We start from the raw sequence: 14,036 nt of genomic DNA on the forward strand, positions 1-14,036 counted from the left end.
GGTACGGCACGGGGTTAGATACAGAGTAAAGCTCCCTCTACACTGTCCCCATCAAACACTCCCAGGACAGGTACAGCACGGGGTTAGATATAGAGTAAATCTCCCTCTACACTGTCCCCATCAAACACTCCCAGGACAGGTACAGCACGGGGTTAGATACAGGGTAAAGCTCCCACTACACTGTCTCCATCAAACAATCCCAGGACAGGTACAGCACGGGGTTAGATACAGAGTAAAGCTCCCACTACACTGTCTCCATCAAACACTCTCAGGACAGGTACGGCATAGGGTTAGATACAGAGTAAAGCTCCCTCTACACTGTCCCCATCAAACACTCCCAGGACAGGTACAGCACGGGCTTAGATACAGAGTAAAGCTCCCACTATACTGTCTCCATCAAACAATCCCAGGACAGGTACAGCACGGGGTTAGATACAGAGTAAAGCTCCCTCTACACTGTCCCCATCAAACACTCCCAGGACAGGTACGGCACGAGGTTAGATACAGAGTAAAGCTCCCACGACACTGTCTCCATCAAACACTCCCAGGACAGGTACGGCATAGGGTTAGATACAGAGTAAAGCTGCCTCTACACTGTCCACATCAAACACTCCCAGGACAGGCACAGCACGGGGTTAGATGCAGAGTAAAGCTCCCTCTACACTGTCCCCATCAGTAACTCCCAGGACAGGTACGGCACAGTGTTAGATACGGAGTAAAGCTCCCACTACACTGTCTTCATCAAACAATCCCAGGACAGGTACCGCACGGGGTTAGATACAGAGTAAAGCTCCCTCTACACTGTCCCCATCAAACACTCCCAGGACAGGTACGGCACGGGGTTAGATACAGAGTAATGCTCCCTCTACACTGTCTCCATCAAACACTCCCAGGACAGGTATAGCACGGGGTTAGATACAGAGTAAAGCTCCCTCTACACTGTCCCCATCAAACACTCCTAGGACTGATACAGCACGGGGTTAGATACAGAGTAAAGCTCCCCCTACACTTTCCTCATCAATCACTCCCAGGACAGGTACAGCACGGGGTTAGATACAGAGTAAAGCTCCCTCTACACTTTCCCCATCAAACACTCCCAGGACAGGTACAGCACGGGGTTAGATACAGAGTAAAGCTCCCACTACACTGTCTCCTTCAAACAATCCCCGGACAGGTACAGCACGGGGTTAGATACAGAGTAAAGCTCCCTCTACACTGTCCCCATCAAACACTCCCAGGACAGGTACGGCACGGGGTTAGATACAGAGTAAAGCTCCCTCTACACTTTCCCCATCAAACACTCCCAGGCCAGGTACAGCACGGGGTTAGATACAGAGTAAAGCTCCCTCTACACTGTCCCCATCAAACACTCCCAGGACAGGTACAGCACGGGGTTAGATACAGAGTAAAGCTCCCTCTACACTGTCCCCATCAAACACTCCCAGGACAGGTACAGCACGGGGTTAGATACAGAGTAAAGCTCCCACTACACTGTCTCCTTCAAACAATCCCCGGACAGGTACAGCACGGGGTTAGATACAGGGTAAAGCTCCCACTACACTGTCCCCATCAAACACTCCCAGGACAGGTACAGCACGGGGTTAGATACTGAGTAAAGCTCCCACTACACTGCCCCATTAAACGCTCCCAGGACAACTGGAACACTGGACTGTCTAATACCTCGGTTTATTTTTCTGGGACACTCACCATTTCTGCGTGCACTACAGTCGGCACCCACGTTGAATTGTGCAGTGCCCTCACTGACTGGGTTCCTGGCCTCACACATGTACACAGTGCCATTGGTGTCCTCTGTGACATGAAACTGCAATTCCTGTCCATTGGTGGAGAGATGGTGGGAGCTGTTGTTTATCAGAGCTGTTTGTCCCCTCCACCATCTGAAGCTGATGTGGTCGCCTGTGTTCACTGAGCAGGTCAGGGTCACGGTACAGTTGTCGGTGATCTCTCGGCTGATCTCTGTTCCTGTCACAGGCTCTGACATTCAGATTGAAAGACAAAAGAAACATGAGGAAGGGATGTCGACCCTTGTGGCCACGTCAATATCCAGCACATTCCCCAGCCCCCCCGCTCATCCCTCCATCCACCATTTTAATCATTCCCCTCATCCCACTGAGTTCAAACAGGTCACTTGGAGGGGATTATTAGAGACAAGATTTATAATCATCTAGATAGGAATAATATGATCAGGGATAGTCAGCATGGCTTTGTGAAGGGTAGGTCATGCCTCACAAACCTTATCGAGTTCTTTGAGAAGGTGACTGAACAGGTAGACGAGGGTAGAGCAGTTGATGTGGTGTATATGGATTTTAGCAAAGCGTTTGATAAGGTTCCCCACGGTAGGCTATTGCAGAAAATACGGAGGCTGGGGTTTGAGGGTGATTTAGAGATGTGGATCAGAAATTGGCTAGCTGAAAGAAGACAGAGGGTGGTGGTTGGTAGGAAATGTTCAGAATGGAGTTCAGTTACAAGTGGAGTACCGCAAGGATCTGTTCTGGGGCCGTTGCTGTTTGTCATTTTTATCAATGACCTAGTGGAAGGCGCAGAAGGGTGGGTGAGTAAATTTGCAGATGATACTAAAGTCGGTGGTGTTGTCGACAGTGTGGAAGAATGTAGAGGTTACAGAGGGATATAGATAAGCTGCAGAGCTGGGCTGAGAGGTGGCAAATGGAGTTTAATGTAGAGAAGTGTGAGGTGATTCACTTTGGAAGGAATAACAGGAATGCGGAATATTTGGCTAATTTGTAAAGTTCTTGGAAGTGTGGATGAGCAGAGGGATCTAGGTGTCCATGTACATAGATCCCTGAAAGTTGCCACCCAGGTTGATAGGGTTGTGAAGAAGGCCTATGGAGTGTTGACCTTTATTGGTAGAGGGATAGAGTTCCGGAGTCAGGAGGTCATGTTGCAGCTGTACAAAACTCTGGTACGGCCGCATTTGGAGTATTGCGTACAGTTCTGGTCACCGCATTATAGGAAGGACCTGGAGGCTTTGGAGCGGGTGCAGAGGAGATTTACCAGGATGTTGCCTGGTATGGAGGGAAAATCTTATGAGGAAAGGCTGATGGACTTGAGGTTGTTTTCGTTAGAGAGAAGAAGGTTAAGAGGAGACTTAATAGAGGCATACAAAATGATCAGGGGGTTAGATAGGGTGGACAGTGAGAGCCTTCTCCCTTGGATGGAAATGGTTGGCACGAGGGGACATAGCTTTAAACTGAGGGGTAATAGATATAGGCAGAGGTCAGAGGTAGGTTCTTTACGCAAAGAGTAGTGAGGCCGTGGAATGCCCTACCTGCAACAGTAGTGAACTCGCCAACATTGAGGGCATTTAAAAGTTTATTGGATAAACATATGGATGATAATGGCATAGTGTCGGTTAGATGGCTTTTGTTTCGGTGCAACATCGTGGGCCGAAGGGCCTGTACTGCGCTGTATCGTTCTATGTTCTATGTGTCAATATGGCGGTGTGGTAATCACCACTGTTGTATATATTAGGAGATGTGTGGTAAGGCCCTGTACTACAGGTAGTCCCTGCCTGCTGGCTCCGCCCAGTAGGCGGAGTATAAATATGTGTGCTCCCCATACAGCAGCCATTTCGCCAGCTGCTGTAGGAGGCCACACATCTTAGTGTAATAAAGCCTCAGTTGTATTCAACTCTCATCTCTGTGCAATTGATCGTGTATCAATTTATTGCACTAAAATTTTCAGAAGATGGACCTCCGCATCGAGCCGGATCGCCTGCAGCTGAATCCGCAATCAGGCAACGCCAAAAAGGACTTTGAACATTGGCTAGTTTGTTTCGAAGCTTACATCAGGTCTGCACCAGACCCAATTCCGGAAGCTCAGAAGATCCAGATCCTCTACTGGCGGCTGAGCTCCAACGTTTTTCCGCTTATCCAGGACGCGCCGACCTATGATGAAGCCATGGCGCTACTGAAAGAGAACTACGCCCAGCGGACGAACACACTCTTCGCCAGACACATACTCTCCACTCGTAGTCAGCTCCCCGGTGAGTCAGTAGAAGATTTCTGACATGCTTTAATTCCTCTGGTCAGAGACTGTGACCGTCAGGCCATCACGGCCACGGAGCATTCGAACCTCCTCATGCGGGACACTTTCGTCATGGGGATAGGGTCAGACCACATCCGCCAGCGACTTTTAGAGGGGGCCACGCTCGATCTCGCAGAAACCAAAAAGCTGGCGCTATCGATGACAATTGCGTTGCGCAGTATCCAGGCCGACACCCCCGGCCGCGCGGCCCACTCCTCCTACGCATCGTGGACTCCGCAGACGGCTGCCCCACCGGGGACCCCACTCAGCCAATCCTACGCCTGTGCCACGCGCCAGCCAGCCACCTCGGGGCCCCCAGATGTTACTTCCGTGGGCAGCAAAAACACCCCCGCCAACGCTGCCCGGCCCGCAGCGCCCTTTGCAAGGCCTGCGGTAAGAAGGGGCACTTCGCCGCGGTGTGCCAGGCCCGCTCATTCGCCGTGATCGCCACGACCTCCCCCCCCCCTCACCCCCCCCCGCATACGGACAGTGGGCCCCGCCATCTTCCCCTCCTCGGGCCACGCGCGGCCAGTGGGTGCCGCCATCTTTTTCAACCCCCGCCACGTGCGGCCCATGGGTGGTGCCATCTTGTCCACCTCAGGATCTCCAGGCACCGCCATCGTGTCTTCCCCACGGCCACCATCGTACCAGGACCCGTGCCCCTGGGCACCCCATCGTCCGCCACCAGCATCGACCAGCCACGACTCGCCTCGGTCATGATTGACCAGTCTCGCCCGCACAATCTAGCCACCGCCTCGACAAGCGTGATGGTCGATGGGCACGAGATCTCCTGTCTGCTGGACTCCGGGAGCACCGAAAGCTTCATCCATCCCGATAGGGTAAGGCGCTGCTCCCTCGCGGTACACCCCGCCAATCAGAGAATCTCCCTGGCCTCCAGGTCCCACTCTGTGGCGATCCGGGGGTACTGTATAGCCACGCTCATGAACCAGGGCATAGAATTCAGTGGCTACCGCCTCTACGTCCTCCCCAACCTGTATGCTGCCTTGCTACTCGGCCTGGACTTCCAGTACAACCTCAAGAGCCTAACATTGAAATTCGGCAGCCCCTACCACCCCTTACTGTGTGCGGCCTCGCGACCCTAAAGGTCGACTCACCTTCCCTATTCGCAAACCTAACCCCGGATTGCAAACCCATCGCCACCAGGAGCAGACGGTACAGCGCCCAGGACAGGACCTTCATCAGGTCCGAGGTCCAGCGGCTGCTTCAGGAAGGCATCATCGAGGGCTCTCCAGGGGCTGCTGCTGGCCAAGTGGTAGTGGTGAAAACTGGGGAGAAAAACAGGATGGTCGTTGACTACAGCCAGACCATCAATCGGAACACGCAGCTCGACGTGTACCCACTCCCACGCATATCTGATATGGTCAATCAGATTGCACAGTACCGGGTCTTCTCAACTGTAGACCTAAAATCCGCCTACCACCAGCTCCCTATTTGCAAGGCGGACCGCCCATACACTGCCTTCGAGGCAGACGGCCGCCTTTACCACTTCCTTAGGGTTCCCTTCGGCGTCACCAACGGGGTCTCAGTCATCCAAAGGGAGATGGACCGAATGGCCGACCGGTACGGTTTGCGGGCCACCTTCCCGTACCTAGACAATGTCACCATCTGCGGCCACGATCAGCAGGACCATGATGCCACCCGTGCCAAATTTCTCCACACCGACGCTTTCGTAAACCTCACCTTTAACAAGGAGAAGTGCCTATTCAGCACAAACCGCTTAGCCATCCTCAGCTATGTGGGTCCAGAACAGAGTTCTGGGGCCCGACCCCGACCGCATGCACCCCCTCATGGAACCTCCCCTTTCCCACTGCCCCAAGGCCTTCAAACGCTGCTTGGGGTTCTTTTCTTATTACACCCAGTGGGTCCCAAACTAAGGGAACAGGCCTTCAACCGTATTAGGGTCGACATTGGCAAGGCCGCGATGCACGCAGTCGATGAGACGTTACCTTTCAAGTGGAGAGCGAAGCATCAGACGTCGCTCTGGCCGCCACCCTCAACCAGGCAGGCAGGCCCGTGGCATTCTTTTCCCGCACTCTCCATGTCTCTGAAATTCGACACTCCTCCGTCAAAAATGAGGCCCGTTGAAGCTGTGTGGCATTGGAGGCATTACCTGGCCGGCAGGAGATTCACTCTCCTCACTGACCAACGATTGGTAGCTTTCATGTTGAACAACACACAGCGGGGCAAGATCAAAAACGATAAAATCTTGCAGTGGAGGATCGAGCTCTCCACCTACAACTACGAGATTTTGTCTCACCCCGGTAAGCTCAACGAGCCCCCCAATGCCCTATCCCGAGGTACATGTACCAGCGCACAGGTGGACCGTCTCCAGACTCTGCACGACAACCTTTGTCACCCGGGAGTCATACGGTTGTACCACTTCATCAAGGCCCGTAATCTGCTCTACTCCGTCGAGGAAGTGCGGGCAATCACCAGAGACTGCCAGGTCTGTGCAGAGTGCAAACCGCACTTCTACCAGCCGGAACGCGCGCGCCTGGTGAAGGTCTCCCGCCCCTTTGAACGCCTCAGCGTGGATTTCAAAGGGCTCCTCCCCTCCACCGACCGTAACACGTATTTTCTCAGTGTGGTCGATGAGTACTCCAGATTCCCCTTCGCCATCCCATGCCCCGACATGACGTCTGCCATCGTCATCAAAGCCCTCAACACCATCTTCGCTCTGTTCGGCTTCCCCGCCTACATCCATAGCGACAAGGGATCCTCATTTATGAGTGATGATTTGCGTCAGTTCCTGCTCAGCAGGGTATCACCTCCAGCAGGATGACCAGCTACAATTCCCGGGAAACGGGCAGGTGGAGAGGGAGAACGGGACGTTCTGGAGGGCCGTCCAGCTGGCCCTCCGGTCCAGAAATCTCTCGGCCTCCCGCTGGCAGGAGGTTCTCCCCGATGCACTTCACTCCATTCGGTCGCTCCTATGCACGGCGACTAACGACACACCCCATGAACGTCTCTTCGCCTTCCCCAGGAAGTCCACATCCGGGTTGTCGCTCCCGACTTGGCTCGCAGCTCCAGGACCCGTACTCCTCCGTAAGCACGTACGACTCCACAAGGTGGACCCGTTGGTTGAAAGGGTGCAGTTACTCCACGCGAACCCCCAGTATGCCTACGTGGTGTACCCCGATGGCCGCCAGGATACTGTCTCCCTCAGGGAATTGGCACCAGCAGATTCCATACACACACACCCCTCCGGCCTGGCGCCACCCTCCCCTCCCCCGGAGCACCCAGCAGCAACCCCCCCAGGACCATCAGTCCTCCCCCTGCCCACGCCCGAGGATGAGGAGGATTTCGGCACGCTCCCGGAGTCACCGAGGAACAGACCGGCACCGGAATCGCCGCCACCACTGCGTCGCACCCAAAGTCAGATCAAGGCCCTGGACCGGCTAAACCTGTAATTGGTTTCGGATTGTTAAAGCACCATGTACGGGACTCAAAAATATTTTTTTGCCTCTGTATATTAAAACTTGTTCTGTATATAGTTCTCCGCCACCCCCGCCGGACTCAATTTTAACAGGGGGTGAATGTGGTAATCACCACTGTTGTATATATTAGGAGATGTGTGGTAAGGCCCTGTACTACAGGTAGTCCCTGCCTGCTGGCTCCGCCCAGTAGGCGGAGTATAAATATATGTGCTCCCCATACAGCAGCCATTTCTCCAGCTGCTGTAGGAGGGCACACATCTTAGTGTAATAAAGCCTCAGTTGTATTCAACTGTGCAATTGATCGTGCATCAGACGGGTGGATGAAATATACACAGTGTGTTACACAGTGTTTCACTCCAATCACAAACACTCAGGGCTGGATTCTCCGCAGCCTCGCACCGAACTCTCGGCCGGCGTAGGGGCGGTGAATCCATGTTCCCACAAGGAATGGGGACCAGTGCCAGTTCACCGATTCTGCGGGCCGCCAAAAGCGGCATATTCAGGGAGTACGCCGCGCTGCCTGGGGCCATTGCCAGAGGCCCGCACCGCCATTCTCCGCCCCCGACCGGCTGAAGTTTCAACGGCGAGGAACTAATGTGCTCCAGCCGGTCGGGATGCTCGCGTGGCGGCTGCGGACTGAGTCCGCGCCGCCCTGGTCAGGGGCAGGCGGATCGGAGGCCGGGGGGGGCCTTATAGGCGGCTGGGGAATGTTCGTGCGGGGGTTGAGGGTCGGGCGTGCTGCCGATCGGGGGGGGGTCTCTTTTGTGGGTCTAGCTCCGCGGTCTGAGTCCCCCATGGAGCACGGTGAGGCCGCTGCAGGCCGCCACCGTGCCCATGTCCGGCCTCCGACCCGGAAGTGCTCGGGCCCGTATCTGCAGCAAAAGCTGCGAGATCTACTCAGGGTCCCTGCTCGCCCCCTGCAAGGCTGGGAAATGTGTCCCTTTGATTCAGGATTTTCAGCCTTAAAACTCCACCATTTTGAGGCCGGCGTGGGGACAGAGTCCCAATACTGGAGCATCCAGCCCTCATTCTCTGTGAATGTTTTGGGATTGCATCCTGGGAATTCCTCTGGATCAGTCTCATTGGCGACACCAGTCAGTGGTCCCTGTGACCCTCATTATGTGGAGAGTACTACCCTCTCTCTCTATTCAGTGTTTGGTTCATGCTTGTGGCGTCTCCGACATTGGAATAGTTTTACACTGGGATTGATTATGGTGTTCAGAGTGAGTGTGTAAATGTGGGGAACATAATGGAAATCTCCACTCACTCACTCACAGAGGCAGAATTTATCAGTGTCACAAGTAGGCTTACATTACACTGCAATGAAGTTACTGTGAAAAGCCCCTAGTCGCCATATTCTGGCACCTGTTCGGGTACACAGAGGGAGAATTCAGAATGTCCAATTCACCTAACAGCACATCTTGAGGGACTTATGGGAGGAAACCGGAGCAGCCGGAGGAAACCCACGCAGACATGGGGAGAACGTGCAGACTCCGCACAGACAGTGGTCCAAGCAGGAATCGAACCTGGGACCCTGGCGCTGTGAAGGAACAGTGCTAACCACTGTGCTACCGCGCTGCCCAATTTCAATATTAATCAGAGAGGGCCTGTGATGGTCTCACAAATGTCTGCTTTGGTAGAGATTGAGAGGCCTCTGCCTGCACCCGTGCCTGTGAGTAAGGCCCTGAAATTTTCAGACATAACATTGGAATGCATTTGTTATGGCAATAGAATTAACAATGATGGCAGTTATGTTCAACTTTTATGAAACCTTGCTTCTAGTACATTTGGATCATTGTGCACAGTTTTACTCACCAGAGAACATATCCCTGGTCAGACCACATTTGGAGCCCTGTGCACATTTCTGGTCTCCATATCCTGGTGAGACCACAAAGGAGGTGGTCTCATTGAAAAGTATCACATTTTTGGAGCAGTTAATGGGGCAAATGCTGAGCGGGTGTTTCATGCTGATCGGGGAATCTTGTACGGTGGAGGACGGTTCACAGTCACAGAATAATGGTTCAGCCAGTTTGGATTGAGATAGAGAGAAATGACTTCACTCATGGGGAATGTGAATGTTTGGGATTCTCTACCTCAGAGAGTTGGGGCTTCTGAGCCAATTGGTCTATTTCAAAGTCAGATGGATCGGGACAACAACGAGGGATATAGGGAACAGAGTGGGATGGCAGAGTCGATGTGGATGAACAGAGCTTAGAGAATAATTTAATCTGATAAGAGGGGTTGAATGGCCCTCAGCGGTGAAGATTTATTCTGCCCTTACATTCTGCGATTTTGGGCAGGATTCTCCGTTTGCCGAAAGCGTAATCAAGAAACGCGATTGGGCGGAGAATAGCTTCCGACGGCGAAATCGAGAAACGCGATTGGGCGGAGAATAGCTTCCGACGGCGAAATCGAGAAACGCGATTGGGCGGAGAACAGCTTCCGACGGCGAAATCGGGATAGGCGCTGGTTTCACGGCAAATCGGGATGCTCCGTCACATCGGGGGGGGGGGGGTGGCCTGCCAGGGCCGGGGAAGAGGAGGGAGAGGGAGGGGGGCGGGCCAAGCAGCCGGGGTGCCCCCTCACAGGACTGGGGTGGTGCCCAAGTACCAACCGCCGTCTTGCTCAACACCCACTGACCACCCACACTGGCCCCTGGTTCTACAGTGACACTGGCCATACCGGTGCGCTCCCCCCCCCCCCAGCCAAACCGAACCGCCCCCGTCCCCGAATACCCTGCCCAACCGGCCGCCACCCACCGGGTGAGCACTCACGGCCACACCCAAGGCAGTCCCCGGTGAAGGCAGTGCCAGCCGACGGTGCCCTTGGCAGCAGAGACGGGCAGCTACAGGGCCGGATACCGACAGGGTAGGGGTGCGGGGAAACATGCATGGGCGGGGCCCGCAGTGCCAACCGGGGCCACTATGTAGTCCATGGTACCAGGATGTGGACGGGAGTAGATCATAGATCATAGAATTTACAGTGCAGAAGGAGGCCATTCGGCCCCTCGAGTCTGCACTGGCTCTCTTGGAACAAGCACCCGACCCAAGGTCCACACCTCCACCCTATCCCCATAACCCAGTAACCCCACCCAACACTAAGGGCAATTTTGGACACTATGGATAATGTATCACGGCCAATCCACCTAACCTGCACATCTTTGGAATGTGAGAGGAAACCGGAGCACCCGGAGGAAACCCACGCACACGCGGGGAGGATGTGCAGTCTCAGCACAGACAGTGACCCAAGCCGGGAATCGAACCTGGGACCCTGGAGCTGTGAAGCAACTGTGCTAACCAATGTGCTACTGTGCTGCCCTTGCCTACATGTTGGCCTTTCACCCCTGCAGACAACGGCATTCGGACAGTAACCCGCGATGCTGGCTGCTGTGGTGATGGCCACAGCCCTGCGAGATACCCTGCGGCCGTGTGAGCGGGGGCCGTTCGGAGAGGAGGGCGAAGCTGCAGAGGGGCAGCCGCACAGGCTGGAGGGCCGGCCGCCCAACAGGGCGAGGAGAAGGAGGTGCCATGGAGCCGCCGCATGAGGCCTCGTGTGTACCCGAACCGGATGTCATTCGAGGACCTGCCGGACTCGGCAAGCAGATGGAGACTGCGGATGAGCAGAGGGACTGTGAGACACATCTGCCCGATGATGGCACACGTGGCACCGCGGGGGTATGGGGGAGGACACCCGCTCCCGGTGACTGTCATGGTGACTGTACCCCTGAACGTTTATGCGACAGGGTCCTTCCAGTCGCCAAATGGGAACCTGGCCGGGATCTCACAGACATCGGTGCACAGGTGCATGTGCGCCATCATGGACACCCTATATGCACACGCGGACCAGTGCATACAGTTCCACGTGGACCGCGCCCACCAATATTCCCGGGCAGTGGGATTCGCTGCTATCGCCAGGATGCCTCGGGTCCAGGGGGTGATCGCGGGGATGCATGTCACCCGATGGGCACCGGTGGATAACAGGCCACTGGACACCAACAGAAAGGGGTTTGACTCGATGAACATTCAGCTGGTCTGTGACCATCAGATGCACATGATGCACATCTGCGCCCAATACCCTGGCAATGTATATGACTCATTGATCTTGGCGCACTCGGTGATCCCCGACATGTTTGAGGGGCACCCCCCTGGCTCCAGGTTTGGCTGCTGGCCGACAGGGGTTACCCATTGCGGTCGTGGCTGATGACACCTATCCGGAGGCCACTGACCGACGCAGAGATGCGACACAACAACGCCTTCACAGCGACCAAGGGTGTGGTCGAGCGGTGCTTCGGCGTCCTAAAGACGCGCTTCAGGTGCCTGGAACATTCTGGAGGGGCCTCCAGTACGAGGCTGAGAGGGTCGCCCGCATCCTGGTGGCCTGCTGCCTCCTCCACAATAGAGTACAGCAGAGGGGCGATGTGCTGGAGGAGGAGGAGGAAGGGCAGGCCTCGTCCGACGAGGAGGCTGCGGGGGGAGGGGGAACGATGAGCAGGATGGGGCCTGGGCAGGTACGGGAGGCCGTACGACACCATCGTCAGGGCCAGCGCGCACGGGATGCCCTCATCGCGACCCGGTTTGCCGACTAGGGAGGTGGGTTGTCGGCCAGGGGCACGGACATCACATCCCAGACCCACACCCCTCACCTCCCACACCACCAAACCGCCCGCATGCACACACCCTCCATGACATATCGTGCGGTGCAACGAGCTGGGAACACTGGGTTGGAGTGACAGTGGGGCTGGTCCATGGGATGGAGGATGATGGCAGCCTGCTCTGCGATGAGCTCTGGTGCTCCTCATTGTGTGACAATGTCTGACTCGGGCCCACAGTAACACCTTCCACCTGAGTGATCCCTGCATGCGAGCCGGCCAGTCTGTCACACGGTCACGTCGAATCCCTGGGGTGGGGGTGCTGGGGACGGTCGGGGCAGGGCTGTGTGGGGGGAGGGAGGGTGGGGAGGACGGTCCACCCACGGGACCTGCACTGGCCCCCCACCCCCAACTCCGCCCCCCCGGCCAGCACTGACCGGCCCACCCCCGCACCCATCAGACAGAGCACAGAGGCAGCTTTCAACAGTGTTAACAGGTGTTTATTGTGGAGAAATATATACAGTTTGTGCCCATAGCCCCTACTGTGCCCTGCACCCGTGCCAACTTAGCTTTCTGGCCTTCTGGGTCATCTACTATGCCTAGGTGGTTCCCCAGACAGTACAGCAGGAGTGGAGGCGGATTGCTGTGACTCCTGACCTGCGACAAGGGCCCCCGTTGGCGGGTGTCTCCTGGCCTGGATGGGCCCGGCCACTGCTCGTGGTGCCGCCCTGTTCTGCCAACTGCCCACCAGATGCACCAGGGTCGGGGGAGGGGGGGGGGGGAGTCCGAGGTGCTGCGCTGTTCCCATGCGGGGGTCACTATCACGGGCCCCAGCAGCTCCTCCTCCCTCGGGGTGCCCAATGGCCCCCCGGCTACTCCATGGAACTGGTTTGCGAGCAGAGCCATGCCCTGAGGCTCCCCTGCCACCTGGCGCTGCCAGTCTTGGAGGCTGGCTCCGGTTGCGACCAGGGTCTGCATGTTCACGGCCGTGGACCATCTCCTTCTGGGACTGCGGCACATCACACTGCGACTGTGCCACCTCCCTGAGCGTCTGTGCTACATCAACCAGTGACTGGGCCACCTCCTTCTGGGACTGGGCCACCTCCTTCTGGGACTGGGCCACCTCCTTCTGGGACTGGGCCTCCTCTGTCTGGGACGGAGCCACCCCGCCCAGTGTCTGCGCCACGCCGGTCAGCACCACCGACGTTCTCAGCCTGCTGTGACTGGACGATGCTGAGGAGCGCCATTGCAATCTCCAGCTGACTCTGGCACATGATGGCCTGTGAGAGGGCAGCCCTGTCCTGGGCCTCGGCCCCCCCCTGCACAGAATGCCCCAGGCCTTGCACAAACTGACCCATATCCGACACCGTCACCCCCATTACCTCCACCACGGACCCCCCCCAGTGGTGCCGGCCTGGGTGGCAGGCATGACCAACACCACTCCCTGCTCCTGCACGCGGTTGGACTCCTCCAGCTGTGCCCGCAGGTGCTGGATGCTCCCTGTCGTCCCCTCTTGTAGTCCCCGGGTCTCTGACTGCATCTGGACTGTGGCTGGGACTGGATGTTCCAGGAGCCCGGGACCCGTCCGGGCGGCAGCTGGTTCCTGGGGCCGGGCTGCGCTCCGACCGTCCGGCCCCTCGGCTGCCCCTACCTCCACCTGCTCTCCCGGAACGACTATGTGGTGCGCACCATTGAGTGCCCAGCCGGGGTGATAGTCTCGGAGATGGTGGAAGGTGTTGGAGACAGCAGTGACGGGAAGTCAGTGCCCTCCTCCGACCCGAACTCCGGGGTCTCGGGCAGAGGGCGGGTGATGGGGCTGCTCTCCCCGTCAGTGCTCAGCCATCTGGGGGCACCGGCCCTGGCACTGGCTGGGGGAGGCGGGCTCCGGATGGACCGGCCCCATCCCCGGCAGGTCCTGTAAGACACAA

At 56.5% G+C, this 14,036-nt stretch overlaps 1 protein-coding gene across 1 annotated transcript in view; it reads right to left on the minus strand.

The window, feature by feature from the left end:
• The window catches only part of LOC140411400 (SLAM family member 5-like), a 198,876-nt gene that overhangs the window by 74,645 nt on the left and 110,195 nt on the right, over positions 1-14,036 (minus strand). Inside the window, exon 4 of the mRNA XM_072500508.1 lies at positions 1,708-1,992. Within this exon, the coding sequence (XP_072356609.1) occupies positions 1,708-1,992 (285 nt within the window). The remainder of the gene's footprint in view (positions 1-1,707; positions 1,993-14,036) is intronic.

Source organism: Scyliorhinus torazame, chromosome 4 (genome assembly GCF_047496885.1).
Source record: "Scyliorhinus torazame isolate Kashiwa2021f chromosome 4, sScyTor2.1, whole genome shotgun sequence".
Lineage (NCBI taxonomy): Eukaryota > Metazoa > Chordata > Chondrichthyes > Carcharhiniformes > Scyliorhinidae > Scyliorhinus > Scyliorhinus torazame.